Source organism: Symsagittifera roscoffensis, chromosome 1 (genome assembly GCF_963678635.1).
Source record: "Symsagittifera roscoffensis chromosome 1, txSymRosc1.1, whole genome shotgun sequence".
In the NCBI taxonomy this organism is placed as follows: domain Eukaryota; kingdom Metazoa; phylum Xenacoelomorpha; order Acoela; family Convolutidae; genus Symsagittifera; species Symsagittifera roscoffensis.
In genome coordinates, this window is record NC_087062.1 from 77,186,402 (window position 1) to 77,202,276 (window position 15,875).

The following is a 15,875-nucleotide window of genomic DNA, read 5'->3' on the forward strand; positions in this document are numbered from 1 at the left end:
ATTTGACATTATGTAATCCTTACCAGACGCTTCATATATATAAAAATTATGAAGCTCTTTTTTACTTTTTTTAAATTAGAATAACTGTAGATCAATTTTAGAGGGCAGTAAGAACATTTATTGGCTTCACACTCATACCAGCAGTCTTGTGATGTATTATTCATATACTTTGAGTGATACTTGCCCAGATATTTTGAGATGACGGTTCCTCCACAGAATCCGTTGTCTTTGATGGAATAATAGACGTACCAGGGGTGCTTCGCGATCGAGATCTCATCCCCATTTATGATTCTGGAACTGCCTACAGCGTCTGTCCGGATGTCACTTCTGTAGGTGCCTGGAACTGGTTTGTCTAGACAACCGGCGGTTGGGTCTTCTTTTTCCTCAGGATCAGACCAACATACATCACCTACCTGAAAAATCAATGCTTTTGAAAGTATTTTTTTTTTCATGTCTTCTGCGTTTAACCTCTATGAGCCGCGTATCACTAACTTAAGAAGTAAAACAAAAACTTCTGCTTCAGTACTAAGCTTGTAAATGGATCTCAAAATGGTCTGTCAAAGAACTTGAGAACCTCCAACTACAAGTTTTAGGTTTTTGAATTATACCTTTCAGTTTGTATATTTTCAATCGTATTCTCATCTTAGAAAACTGTTTTTGAAAGTGAGGGTGAAAATCCCAGAAATCTGGGAGTAGTGCCATCAAAGCAGGTAAAGATTAAAATTTTAGGGACTTGCAGAAGACTGTTAATTAAGATTTATTCAATTTTCTTTTGATTTTTTTCTCGGCTTAGAATAGTTTTTTGACCAAGCAAAGAACTTGGACCATGGTTGACCTCAAACAATCGCGTTTTAATTGACATACTTAGTCTCTTTGTGTTCACCAAAAACTTTTTTTGCGGTTATAGACATCAAAATTGAGATATTTAATTTGAGGAACTACCTTACAATCCGGTCCTGTGAACCCATTTGAACTGAGCAGTACTCGATCTGAGCAATGGAATTTCTGTTCACTCTCACATTTCACTTGATTTAACATCTTTTCACTCGCTGACTGAACGAAACAAGGTGACTGCAACACAAACAAAGGGTTCCGTAATCTGACCATTGTAGTAGATGATTGATTGTTTGATATTGGTGCAAATGGGTTCCAGAACTCAATCTGGCCGTCTTGTGAGACTGTTTTCGTGCTGACTGAAGTCCAATACTTGTCGTTGCCCTTTCTAAAATTCACTTAATGTGCTGTCGTATCGTTTTATTCCATGAGAAAACTTAAAAAAGACAGCCAAGGTACTCAGCAAGAATCAAGAAAAAAATTGCAATTAAGCTCTCAAGATCTAAGAAAACTTAAATTACTCGAAGAAAAAATTCGTATGTTTTTCAGGTAGATCATTTTGTTCCAACCACGCCGCAAAGTAGCGGAGCCAAAACATCGCGTAGGGTAGGTTTTTTTCTGCTCATTTTTAGGGACTTCAAGGAAAGCTTGACACAAGAAAAGCTTTTTTATCTCCAAAAAAACTCAAAAAGTTGTATCCGCGTCTAGAAGAATTGATCTGAACTAAGTGTTCCCGAAATTCTCCCTAAAACTGATGACACTGCTACTGAAATCCAGCTAAAATTTACTGCAATTAAAGCTGTAATGATTATTAACTTTGTGGTTCTTAAGTAATTTATTTTCAGCTTTACTAAAAATTATTCAGAAAAATTAAAGTAGAAAAAACTGAAGTTATGAAGAAAATTTAGATATGAATTTTTTCCGATGTTCAGTTATTTCTGTTGATTGATTTTTTTAACAGAAGCGGGCAATCTTTGTTTTTCCAGTTTTTGTTATTGTTGCGGCCATTCAAACTGGGGAGAAACTTTGTATTCGGGTGTATTTTGATTTTTTTTTGTTTCCTACGCAAAATCAGATACTGGGTTTTTTTCCACCCATTATCATCGGACTGGTTGAGCAATATATCATATTAAAGCCCATTCAGTCGTAATTTGAACTACACTAAAAACTTTCAAAAAAAAATCCCAGTGACGAGTAAAACCTGTTTGAAATTTATGGTTTTTCGTCTAATTTGACAAAATAAAGTGATGATAACATGTTTTAGTCGGATGTTAGTTTTGAAAGCTATTTTTGGCATTTACCTGGCAGGAAATTTTTTTAAAACTAGAAAAAAATGTTCTAAATAGACAAAATTTCGAAATTGTTTTTTGATTTTTTTTTTTTCATTTTCGTTTGTTTTTTTTTCTTAAGACAACTGTTGTCGATTATGCCAAATTTATTTTTTTTACGCGGGTGAGCATAGTTTTGTCATCACATCATGTACAAAAAACGACACTAATGTTGAGGAACTTAATACTTTTATTTGTAGCACTTATGAATGTGGTCGGAACATACAGTGCCTCTTACATAGCAACCTGCTATCGTTGTTTATTTTTAAAATTGTTCGAAGTTTACTTCAAAACAAAAATAACTTACTCAGCTAGCAATGATCGACATCTTTCGCATATGGCTACGGCTTTGTCATATGTGTTTGCGCCTGAGAACTTGACCGAGTATAAATTGGCCACGCTGTCTTCTTGATCTCTAACGCGTTGGACGGCAACTATTATCCCCATGGAGACGAAGGTTAAGACTAGTGTACTAAACCCATCATCTCAAATCCTTTTTTGAATATATTTGAAGTTTAGAACTGAATGTCTTCTAGGAAATACACAAAACCCTAATCTTACGAGAACTAGAAGTACTAAGTTTGCTTCGCTTAACCTTCGTCGAAAAGAATAATTATGGTTGGAATGTTAATCAGAATCCCTTTAGTTTTCCTCATTTGAAGTTGAAAATATGAAGTATACTAAATATTCTAACAAAGGAGTTAATGATTGATTTTAAAGGATATCAAAAGTGCCCACTTATTTCGTATAGTTTCAATGTTTAATGCACTTTTCATTTCATCGAAAATATTTTTAGATCACGTTGGTTTTAACCAAAAAGAGATAGATGGAAAATCACACCATCCTCGACCATATGATATGATTTGCCAGCATCAAGCAGATCTTAGTCTCTACAAGTTAAAATACAGAAAAAGCAGCATGCCGGATCTTCTTAACTATATCCTCCCTCGGGTACCTAGTAACGAATACCCCCCCCCCCTTATCAAGAAAAAAATCAACGGTTAGGCATATCAGAACTTTATACCTGTGACGAATCTCCCCCTTCTGCAAAAGGGGGGATATAGTTGAAGAGATCCAGCATGCCCAAATGCATGATTCTGTTAGCCTAGATCATTTAGCACAATTTTATGGTGCTTCAAAGTTATCGGCAGATTTAACCAGAATACCATTCCATTCTTCCTTTTTGCATGAGCTAGTCATGGAAAGGCATGTTTTAGACCCAAGACTCCCCAAGTTTCACCCAAAATTCTCGTAGTTAATTGAAACAGGTTACCACGAGCTAGTTTAACATACGGTAATATTCAAAATCTAAAGAGGTAAAACTGGTCACTGTTCTTCGCTGGATAAAACTATTGAACTTTCCACACTAAGCGCCGACTATTTCTCTGCCTACGCATAACTAGAGTCAACTTTGGGTCATTGTGAAATTTGGAAATGGAAGCAAGTTTGGTTTGGTTTCAAAGCTTTGGTGTAAAACGAGCCCTAGTGTAAAATCTAGGTGTGGGTTATTCTGGGAATAATACCGTTACTAGCGTTAGTTCGATTACTTTCTTATCTATTGAAGAGAGTTCTTAAAGCGAATAGACCAACCAAGTGTTGTTTCGAATGAAAATGGTTCTATGTGTTTGTAAAATCTGTATAAAATTAAAAGCGACGACGGCTTGGCTATTCATGTTTGATTTTTACGTGCATGGAGTAATTCTCTTTGATTTCTCGAGAGAATGGGTTCGTGGAAAGGTTAGGGGGTTATCGTTAAAATTATTGTCCAATGCAAATTTAAGAATGTTTAAACTGTTATGGGTTTATTACTGGGCGTATTGGTCAATAGTATTTAACTTAGGCGCCCTAAGCACAGCGAAATTTGGTGGTAGATAAAACTCATTTTCATACTATTTTCTTTCCCCTGACTTTGGAACAAGTTTCTGGCTCGGTCTGCTTTCGAACCCTTTCCTCTCAGGTTTGTTGAAAATATTTAAAATAGTTAACCACGTTTCATAGATTTTGATTGAAGAATATTTAGTTTTTCACCGAGAATTTAACCGGTTTTTAGTGGTACGTACGAGTTGTTATATTACATTTTGAAATTTGAAAAAAATAATTATTATTGATTAAAATACTGATTGAGTATTTATGTTTTCAAATACTTCTATCTGCAATATTCCGCTTAGACAGTAAACGATTTTTTCACGCGACTTTTGGATCATGAAAATATGATGAGTCTTTGGGTCGAATATGATTACATTTTAAATTGGTTTTAAATTTGAATTTCGTTAATTTAATTATCGAACTCATAAACCGATGAATTATCGAAGTCATTCCTCCCTTTTCTGTACGAACTAATCAGAAGCTTCAGCTCGAGAAAGAGTAAGTTGCGGTGTTAGAGACAATAAGTTTTGTGTTGTTTAGATAACTACACGGACAGTCGTATCATCTCTTAGACAAAATGGAAGCAATTAAGAAGAAGCTGATGGCTCTGAAGAACGAGTGCGACCAGGCACTGGACGAGGCAGAACAGGCCAAGGAGCTCCAGAAGAACGCCGAGGACAAAGTCGCCAAGGTAGCATCAGTTAAAAATACCCTAATTACACCCTTCATATCGATGGGGTGCGACCAGATTTGAACACCCCCCCCCCCCCCCCTGCAATCTCAATTCCAGGGGCGTGAGGCTGGCTTATCCGCTTTTGGCCTAATACTCTGACCTCATGTCCTGATTTCATATCTCGATCCTAGGAATAATTTGGAGGCGTTGGGGTGTAAAATTGAAAATCACCTGTCTGATAGATTTTGGTATTTACTGTCTTGGTATTTTGGTATTTAAGATATTTAAATGCTCGTGAACTCTTATTGTCCTCATGTAATCCTAGCTATAGATAACATGATTCACAAATTTTCTATATAAGAGACGTTTTTAAAAGAGTTGTTTACAACTCAGTTTGATCTCATTTCAAAACAGAAGGCGGATCCTCCTCCTTAAACAGACCAAGTGACAATCTTCCCTCCCTCTATATTATTTGAGTTAAAATGCGTACCACTGTATGTAGAGAACACAAAGCGGATTAGCATTGAATTCGAACTCAGAACCAAGTCATCATCTTCCCCCTCAATCTGTTTCAGGAAGAAGGATGCTTAATTGGTCAATTATCGCTTTGAGATGCGAGAAAAATAAATAAATAACTTTTCATTACTATTATCAGTTTTTCATCGAAAAACACTTGCGGTCATTCGTAAATAATCTTTTTTTTTAACTACCACTAACAAATTTTAGTCATCCATTAGGACTGCATCAGCAGTTAGTTAAAATAAAGGCTTTTTAGCACTTGAATATCGCTGAATTTTAATAACGCTGAACTTTGAAAACACTGTTTAACGACTACATTGTTATAAATTTGCACCCGAACCCTTTGCCCAAATTTTCACAATAATCGGAATATTTGAAAACTAAATGTTTTTGTAATGATAGATTAGAAATTATGATAGGTTAGATTTATGACCAGGAAAGCATTTTTCAAAGGAATAGCCAGAGTTGACATATGAAGCGAGTCATACGATTTGAAAATCGTATGAGAAAAAGATGACAAGCAATTTTCCGTTAATGAAACTGTATGACTTTTTTCCGTAAATGGAGTCTTATGAAAGACATTTTCCATAAATGAATAGAAAAAACGTTTTTGTTTTTGCTTTATATTTTTGTGTATTAGTTTGAAACACAACAACGATAGAATTTCTCAAACAGGAGAACCATTGGGTTAATTGGCGGTGAATTTGCAAATCAAACTACATATTGGGACACGCCAAGTAACTTAGAAAAATGAATAAGACACAATTTTGTTTCTAAATGGCTATAAAGCTTCCTATAAAGAGTTTTTCAATCGTTGACAATCGTGGTTTTTTTGGACAGATTTAAGTTTATATTGTCATTAACCAAAACAAAACATGATAATTTTGACTTCATTTTTCACTTTTTTTTTAGTTTTTCGTTTTTGTCTTTGGAACACATTATAGTCAACTTTTATTTAAAAAAAATAATCTAGAACAGATTTAGCAACTAAATAATGATAAAAAAAAAATTTTGCAAATTTTTTCTCTCATAAAAACGCTTATCATGCTAATCTTACAGTTTTCACGAATGGAAAATGTATGACAAGCATTGATTTTATGCAAAAGAAAACCAATTTTTGACAAACACAAAGCTTTCGATCAGTAAACAGGCATAAATTTCATTAAAACAAGTTTAAATGGTTCTACGTTTTGATTTTTTAATGAAAAAAATCCTTATGAGAACTTTTTCATTATGAAAGTTTTATAATAAGCATTTTTTTGAATAGAGATCCACCCAGGAACTCAGAATAAGTAATGAAAAATGTTGTGATCTCAGCCCAAGAAAAAAATTTGATTTTATGAATCTAACTTTTTCAGGATTGAGGTGCAAAATGCGATCACTTCAAACCAGAATTTTTACACTGAGCAAGTATTCAACTACATAAAAATCAATAAAAATTAGTTTTGAAGCAAAAAATCTGAGTTTTGGTGTTGAAAATAGAGGTTTCTTGGAGATCATGAAGAAAGACAAATTACAGAATGTATAAGGACGTTGTATTGTCTTTGTAAAGACGAGTCAATTTGTGAGATGATCCTATAACTTAGGCGAAACTCAAAATTGCTGATTTAATAAAGTCAACAAGGACATTTTTTTCATATTCCGACAAAAGTACATGAACAAATAAATTCTAAGATAAGTGATAAATTTTTTTCGATCATTTTTTTTGAAAAAAAAAATTACATTATTAGCTTAAATTAATAATCACAAAAATTAAAAATCCGATGATATATTTCAACAGGTTGCAGATTCAAGTTAAATAGCTGAATGTTATACTTATTTGTTATACTTCAAACAGCAATTATAATTTAGTTCAGCACCAAATTGTGTGGCATTAGAAGTCCAAAGTCTAAAATTTTTTGAATCACATTTCATCTGACAGAGTAATGCATAGACAAAAACGTGATCTTAGGAGCATGTACAATTGATTGAAAATGAAGCGATTATATTAGGCTTAAAATTTTTCAATGTTAATACTTGCTCTACTCAAATATTTCTACCTATTGTAATATATCACCAAAAATCCATATTTTTAGCTTTTCAAAATTTTATCCACGCGTGGCTTTAAGACAAAAAGTTTAACACAGTTTTGAATCTACAAAACAGAGGTTTTGGTCAAAGTTAAGGTTTTTTCCGTCATTATGTTAATTTTTTTTGTTCGACATTTTATGTTCAATATATTGTTGTTGTTTGTTTTTGTGTGGTGCAGTTGGAGGAGGAGCTGTCTGAGGCTCACAAGGCGTCCAAGCAGGTGGAGGATGAGCTAGACAAAGTACAGGAACAGCTGGACAAAACCAACCACCAACTAGATGACGCCAACAAGGAGAAGGCAAGTCAAATCAATTTTCACAAAACACATTTGAAAATTTTTTACAGGTCATATAACACTCATACTAATCCAGCTCAAAGTCATTGTTGAAATGTTTTGAAGTTTCCATCGCCATTGACCTCGAGCAATTATTGCATCAGATAAAGCAAAACTGGAGCAGTCAAAAACAGCAATCGAAGCCCTGAAAGCTTTCGAGTTTTTGATATTTTAACTTTGAGCGATGGAGTTCCTATTACCATGGCTATAAAACTCACAGCCTCCAATATAGAAGGCTGACATGTCGTGAAATTTCGAACAGAAAATGACCCAAAATAGTAGTAACTTTCACAAAACCTTATAATTTGGTTCTAAGTCGAGCAACTGACATTGCAAACCATCAAATTAGAAACTAACTCCTTGGTCTATACGGTATTGAACTTATGGCCTTGTGTTTTTGATAAGTATGTCTTTTCAGGCCACATCGGAGGCGGAGTCGGCGGCGTACCAGAGGAGGCTGCAATTGGCGGAGGAGGAGTTGGACAGGACTACTGAGCGACTGAACACAACCACCGAGAAGCTGGAGGTTTCCGAGAAGAGAGCCGACGAACTCGAACGGTAACTACAAAGCTACACGACTATACTCTTTTTCACATTCTTTTTTACCTTCAGATTTTTCTAGTGACTTTTGTCGCAAACAATATTACCTTCCCCAATCACCAGGTGAAACTTCGATACATCACTTATTGCATGCATTTCTTGGCTTTTCCAAAAACATTATGTACTGATCTGGTTCTTGAATTTCATTCTCTTGCTTATGACAAAGGAAAATGGTTAGACTTTTAAAAATTATTAAGAGGGGGAGGGGGTCTTTCTGAAATTTTCAGGAGAGAAAGTCTTTGCCACGGCGAAAGTTTTTGCTGCATGCACTAAAAATTCATCATTAAGGATAAAATGACAAAATTATATGAAAAATAATGTAAGATGGGGGGGGGGGGGGGGTGGTAAAACGGACGGAACTGTGAACAAAACATTTGTTCAGCGTTTATTTAATAGTGGTTGTTGGTGGTTACTCAAGGGGGGTTTGTACTGTTTGTGAGTGGATTTTAGAGAGAGGAAAGTGCTGGAGAACAAGGCGATGGATGATGACGACAAGATAGAGATGTTGGAGATGCAGCTGAAAGAGGCCCAGCTGATCTCGGAAGAGATGGACAAGAAGTTCGACGCAGTCTCCAGAACCCTCGTAGTCGTGGAGGGCAACCTCGAGAGGGCCGAGGAGAGAGCCGAGAGCGGAGAGACGTAAGTCATTCGTGCGACTAGTATCCCACAACAATTCTGCTACTATTACTCAAAGCTATTGGTTTCGGATGAGGTCATTTTTTCAATTTTAGTACGTATTTTCATTCCGATTTGGTGACGTAAGACAATGCAGCCAATGATCCGGCGATTGCTGTAGCTTTAGACGTAACTGGTATAAATATAATTGGGTTTTCTGTTCAAACTGAACAATTTTTTAACAAACAAGTTGTAAAATTATGAATCATACATTCTTGTACGAACGCTACAATTGTTTTTTGAGTTTCGTTAAGACCGATGATTAAGGCCATTTATTTAAATTAGCACCATGACCATAATTATAAGTTTTCAGATTCTAGTCATGACCAAATAGCTGAAAATATCGTGGTTATCGGCTTAAAAAACTGCTCGAAGATCATTGCTCATGTTAAACTATGGTTTTAAAAATGCTATTTTTAGAACTTGTCTTAATTCAATACTCTACATTTTCGACGATATATAACTTGTGCCATTTTAAAATAGGCTTATCTCTGTTTAACAGTTCAGAAGAACCTTTTTAGTAAAGGTTTGTCTCCAAGTGAGTTGAATATGACTTCTAAAGGTGACTCCTAGTCAAACCAGTTGATAATATTGGGCTAAAAGAAATCAATTTAGGTATATATAGTAAGGTTATTGCACGATTGCGAGAAATATTTATGATTTTTTGAAGGAAGACAAAATTAAGCAAACTGATTCACTTCGCTTGTTTTACCATTTTTAATATTCTCTCACGGAAACTTGAACTTGAAACTTGATGAAAAACCACCTGCAGATATCACCAGATGTTTTAAATCATTACTTCATGATCTTTTTAGTTAATTATTTCATGTAAATCTAAGTTTTATTCCATCGGTTCTTGAAGTCATGACTGACGTATCATGCAAACTTCATATAATAACTCAGGGGCGGATTTAGGGGGGAAGCGGGGGGGGGGGGCGGACGCCCCTTTTCAGGGATTCGACCCCCTGCCGACCCAAAGGGTCCCCCCTTTGGTACTTTTAAGAAGTCCAGTTTTGGCCGAATAACCTTAAAATTTTTCTAAACGCGCCTTCGGCGCCAATATATACTAATTTTGAGGGGGGGTTAGCGCGCGCCGAAAAAACGCAATTTTTCGGTCAAAATTTTCCAAAAAGCCTAAAAACGCCTTTTTTGGCCTATTTTTTCAAAAATTTGCCGGCGGCGCACAGCATAAAACAGTGCTTTGGGAGAGCTCGAAAAATCAATTTGGTCGACCTAAAAAAGGTCGAAAAAATTTTCGAAAATTTTTTGAAAGTCCGTCCCCCCCCCCTCGAGAAAATCCTAGATCCGCCCCTGTAATAACTTCTCGTTCGCAGTTTAAGGGTACTTAGGGCATCTTCCTCGCGAGCAAAAATGAACCTTGGGTATTTTTACCTGGTTTAATCATTTGAACCCTCTAATTAATTTGATTATCAGAGTCTCCTGCCATTGATGGTTTCAGGTAAATTTGAAAACAGAAAATAAGGCCTCTCAAAAAACGAAAATTGGTGAAAACTGTTTGCTGACTGTTCAAATATTAAGTTCACCATTTTACAGTGAAAACAGCTAATTTCACTATAGAATCACTACACAACTTGACTTTCACATAAAGGCACACTAAATTTATCTATTCACGAATAAGAATTGCGTATATGACCGCACTTGTTATCTATAATTAAACAAAAAACTTCAAAAATCAAATTTTTAACATCAGTTTTTTACCCTATCCAGCATTTAAATACCATCATTTTAGTATTCTTGGAGCACCTTAAACAAGAAAAATTGCGATGGAGTTTTAATTAATTAGTTGACGCAATTAATAATTAATTACTGCAGAAGTGGTTAGCCTGTTATGACAAGTAATGACTAACCGGGGAAGCGTTTTTCAGTCTGCATCACAAAACGACAGACAAAATGAACACCATAACTTTGAAATGGCACAAAAATCTGCGTCAATGGAACAATTAGCTGAATAATTAATCCTAGCAGCAAAAAAAAACGGCTATAAATGAAATTGATTTGCACATTTTTCTGGAGTTTTGGAAGCATTCTGCAAACAGTTATCAAAAAAGTTAGAATTTTTTGTTTGTGCATGTGGACTGAAAAGGCAGCTGCCCCGTACTAACTAACCACTCGGGGTCAATCTGAATTGGTTGACTACCGAGGGGGTCACTGTATTGTGTTGTGCTGTGTTGTGTTGTTGTTGACTACTGTGATTTGCAGTAAAGTGCTTGAGTATGAAGAAGAGTTGAATCTGCTGGCGAATAACCTCAAGTCGGTAGAGGTGGCGCTGGACAAGGCCAACGAGAAGGAATACGAGTACGAGAACACAGTTAAAGACTTGGACGAGCGACTGGAGGAGGCTCTGAAGAGAGCCGAGTTCGCCGAGAGGACTATCAACAAACTCGAACAGCAGGTCCGCCGTCGCCTCAATTTTCACCTTTTTATTACAAAATTTTTCCCAATTTCATTCAAATTCAATGTTTTCAGGCCAACCCCAAATTTGTAGTGCCTTCTTTTGAATGATTTTTTGAGGGTTTTGACAATTTTTTGGACCACTTTTTGTGGGTTATGTGGAGGCTGAAATCGTAAATGGAATGAAACTTTGATGATTGAAAAATTATTCACAAGGGAAAGGAAACACATACGAACTGTTCAGTTGTTAACGTAGAACCGCCCGGGTTGACAATTCTACAAGAAATTCCCCCTATCTTAGAACTTCTTACAAGATTTGTAGTAAAATCCACTATCTTACAAGTTTCTTACAAATTTTCTTACAAATAAATAATTAGAGTGAGAATTTAACTGAAAACGCTTCCGAATTTCAAAAAAATTCAGAAGCGTTAAAAACACTGAATTTCAAAAAAATTTTATAATGTTTTGATAATTTTTAATGTTTCGAATAACTTTTTTCTATAAATCTTGCAGTTTTTTATGAGAAAAGTTGTAAATTAAGACCTTTTCTCACAAAAAAAAATCTCAAAATTAAATCCAACAAATAGCTTTAAAGTTTCGCACATCGTGCAAAAAACTGTACCTGCACTGAAAAAAAATCATTTAAATTCGGAAGAAATTTTTTCCAAGGAATTTTTCCTATCTTAGTAGGAATTATCAGGTTTTCGCAGCTCATTTTAGTAAAAAAATATTTTTAGGTAACTATTTTCTTAGCTGCGCACTGTTGAGCCCTGCTTGAAATTTACATGCAATTTTTGTGTTTTTTTTCGGCTGGGTAATGTTGCCTCACCCGCAAGCAACGAGCATGGTTCATGGTCGGCCTCGAACATCCGACCTTTCACTACCAAGCCAATTAGTTTAAGAGTTTTCTGATAACAAAATACTATTTTTATTGGCAGTTCATTGACAACTGATTCGAAAAAAATGATACAAAAATTCATATGAGATTCGATACTGAAAAATAATTTAATGGCAAATTCGTGCAAATTATTTCAATACTGTTTTGGTTTTATAAATTTTTTAAGTGATTTTTTTTACAGCTGGACAACGTGGAAGAAGACTTGTTCAACGAGAGATCCAAATTCAGAAACATCATGGCAGAACTTGACCAGATTTTGGCTGAGATTACCGGCCAATCATAACTCTCCAAACTATAAAAACGCAACCTGATATGTCATATAACAAATCTATTAACTTGCATGTGGAGCATCGCAGACACCAAGCAATATCATCTAACTAACAACACAGCTATTCATTTGGCAGCAGAGATCCGGTTTAGTTTTGAAGACATTTTTAAATCAGTTTTCTCCAGACTTTGTATTCTGTAAGAAATTGACAGAAGCGCCTTTAAGGGAGGGCCTTTGACAGGTAAAAAAAACTCCTAATCTGATAATGATTTTGCAGGCCGATCTTATACTTTCAAAAAGGCGCCAATCTATACGAATTTGAAAAAGATAGCACGCGCAAAAAAGCAATTTGTCAAAAATACTAAGGAAAAACGTTTTTTTTTAAATACTTTATCAAAAGTTTCCATAAAAATCGCATTCGAATTATCAACCAAAATTTCATCTCCAATTAACTTAGCTTTAATTTTTTTCACCGGGTGATCTTGGGTGATCCAGGTTAGTTACATATATGAGCGCCTTAATTCCAGTGTTTGTGCTCATTAGGCCATTCCAATGGGAGACAAATAGTCTTCATCTATGGAATATGCACTCGTGCAACTACCGAACCGTTAGGTTGTCGACTCTATGAAAACGCTGAGTAGTTACAGCTTTAGAAATCATTTGTAGTGCTATGAATTTGGGTGGTAATTGGACTAAAAGGCTCAATCGTTTTTTTGGTGAGGTAGAAAACCTCTTTCTGAGCTTCGCTTTTTCTTTTTAATCCATCCACCGCAAAGAACGCCTCAATTACAAAAGGTAACATATAAATTTAGATGTTAAGTTGAAAGATCCGTTAGATTTTAATCGATCTTGTTAATAACATGTTTTCCCTCTGCACTACCCTATAACTTTGATATTTTAGCATCTTTATGTTTTGATTGCCCTGAATTATCTCCAAAATGTCATTTAATTCTATCGTAATAAGATGATATAAGCAATATATGTTGCTATTAATGTTTGTTATTATAATGAGTTGTAACCTGTTAGTAAAAACGTGTGAGTGACGGGTGTTGGGTGTGTGTGTGCAGGAAGATCACCGAGTACGAGGAGGAGCTGAACATGTTGGCCAGTAACCTGAAGTCGGTCGAGGTCAACTTGGAGCAGGCGAACGAGCGGGAGTCGGAGTACGAGACGACAATCAAGGACCTCGACGAGCGACTGGAGGAGGCACTGAAGAGAGCCGAGTTCGCAGAGAGGACCATCAACAAACTCGAACAGCAGGTAAACATTTTAGGGATATGTGCAATATGCAACCATAGTACCTTTTCGACCCCCTCCCCTTGTACCGTCTACGTCTATGTACAGCAAGTAACCCCCTGTACCCTTTCGACCCAACTCCTATGTCCAAGTGCAACAACCAACCCTTTTATCCGTTCGATGACGCCCTAACATCTAAGTCTAAATGCAACGTAAAAACTATTACCCATTCGACCCGATATCCATGCGATGAAATATTTGAATTCGTTGAATACTTTTCTGCATCGGTCTGGAAAACTCAATCATTGACTTCGGTCATCTCGCAAACTGATCCATTCGATTAATTTTTCATTCACCGAACATGGATGCTTTGGCATTATCGTTTTTGTAAAAGTGATCCAATCCAATTACGTTTTGGAACCTTTTTTATTATTAACAATTATTAAATAATTATTTTGCTTTTTTTTTGGTGGCGTTTTTTTGAGCTGAAATGCAAAAAAGTTACCGTGAATATATTATAAAATCATCTTCAAACTAAAGAGAAATTGTTTATTCTTACTAAAGCTCAAACTTAAAGAAGTGTCATTTTTAGCTGGACAACGTGGAAGAAGATTTGTTCAACGAGAGATCCAAATTCAGAAACATCATGGCAGAACTTGACCAGATTTTGGCTGAGATCACCGGACAGTCATAAGGCGCCAGAGGAGCTGCCGGAACCCAGTGACGCCCAAGATACCAACAAAGGAAACAAACTATCCCTTTTTCAGATACTGCTAACTTGTATTATTTGAACTCTTAATAATAAGTATCCAATAAATTATTAATTTACGTAATTGTACACCATTTAGTCTGCCTGAAAGAGCCAGAGATTTTGATCAATCACAGAGCCACAGATTTTGGTGGTGATTCTTGCATTTTTATTAACTTTTGCTTCTATTGTTACTATTATGAATAAATTTACTCAAATATTAATTGGTTGTTTCAATTAAGTTGTCTTCGGTTTCTTGGAACAAATAATGAATCATAAGACACCGCATCAACGAACATAAGCTAATACTGATGTTGGATCTCGCGCTCTAAACTATGCTGTTTTGTTTCAAAAATTCCAAAACGGTGGCCAAAAATTTCATCTAGTTCAACGATTTCACAAAACTGGTTAAAAATTTTGGGTTTTTGCTGCAGAAGAGCTCAGAAAACCAATTTGACAACTTATTTTCTAAATCTTAAAATTAAGCATTTCCACAACTGTTGTAAAAGTGCAAATATTGTGCTTGATTTTATGTAGAAAAATCGTATCATAACGAAGCCCTGAAATTTCTACTGCCTTTTCAGGACTATGGAGAATTTTGTTTTCTAAAAATTGATGAGTTTTTTGAAAATCATCCCTCAACTCACCGTATTTAGTACCAAGTGATAGATTTTGTTCCTAGTAACGTAGCAATCATGACAACTAGCATTTCAACCAATTTGGAACGATTTCTGTGACGGATTAATTCTCCGCATACCCATTAATAGCGGGAAATATATGGTGCGTTACTTGTTTCAAACTGGCTTTATTTTAGCAATCATTAAACCCCCACATTTTTACAAAAAATGAATATAACTGAAATATTTCTTTTAAATTTGACAATAAAAACCATGGTCTAAAAAAATCTCCCCAAAGGCTACAAGGTGAGAAACAAGATTTATGGACAAAAGCTAGTTCAACACTTTGTTGAGCGCTTCGACGAATTCGCGTGTTCTGACGTTCGATAGACGAAACATGGTTAAACTGTTTTGATTTTAAACGTTTTTGTGAACCTAGTAGATATTGTTGACATGCATCCGTCAAATGAACAGTAGAAAAAACTTTTCTCAATTTAAAGCGTCTATCAAAATATAAATATTTATTTTAATCAAAATTGAATTCAAAAAATAAATTGGAACAAATTCAAAAAACAACTCTTTTTTCTTCCCCATTTTGAGAATACATTCAAAAACCGTTAAAAAATAAGGTAGCTTGAGCGAATTTTATGCAAGGTTGAAGCGGTTGGAACGAACTTCGACTTGTTAATTGTAGTGTCATATAAAAAACTCTTACAGTGGTGAAAATCATAAAAAAATGAAATAAAAAAAACTTCCCTGTGATCAATTGTGAGGCTTAAAATTGCCAATAAGGCCAA

The 15,875-nt window shown here is 35.3% G+C and overlaps 1 protein-coding gene across 2 annotated transcripts; it reads left to right on the forward strand.

Moving 5' to 3' along the window:
• Positions 1-3,982: 3,982 nt before the first annotated feature.
• Positions 3,983-14,685, forward strand: LOC134849409 (tropomyosin-like). Of its 2 annotated transcripts, none has more exons than XM_063866507.1 (7): positions 3,983-4,119; positions 4,569-4,719; positions 7,469-7,588; positions 8,043-8,182; positions 8,675-8,863; positions 13,545-13,737; positions 14,306-14,685. In XM_063866507.1, the coding sequence occupies exons 2-7, from the start codon at positions 4,606-4,608 to the stop codon at positions 14,405-14,407; spliced, it is 858 nt and encodes a 285-aa protein (XP_063722577.1). In that variant the 5' UTR covers positions 3,983-4,119; positions 4,569-4,605; the 3' UTR covers positions 14,408-14,685. The 2 variants fall into 2 exon arrangements, with proteins under 2 accessions (XP_063722577.1, XP_063722578.1); XM_063866508.1 differs by lacking the exons at positions 13,545-13,737; positions 14,306-14,685 and adding exons at positions 11,120-11,312; positions 12,391-12,651.
• Positions 14,686-15,875: the final 1,190 nt, after the last annotated feature.

What these genes read in the sequence shown, in the direction of transcription:
- LOC134849409 (XM_063866507.1), top strand. Translation starts at nt 4,606, where the DNA reads ATGGAAGCAATTAAGAAGAAGCTGATGGCTCTGAAGAACGAGTGCGAC. An exon ending in ATGACGCCAACAAGGAGAAG is followed by an intron (nt 7,589 to 8,042) that starts GCAAGTCAAATC and finishes ATGTCTTTTCAG; the next exon opens with GCCACATCGGAGGCGGAGTC. An exon ending in AGAGCCGAGAGCGGAGAGAC is followed by an intron (nt 8,864 to 13,544) that starts GTAAGTCATTCG and finishes GTGTGTGTGCAG; the next exon opens with GAAGATCACCGAGTACGAGG.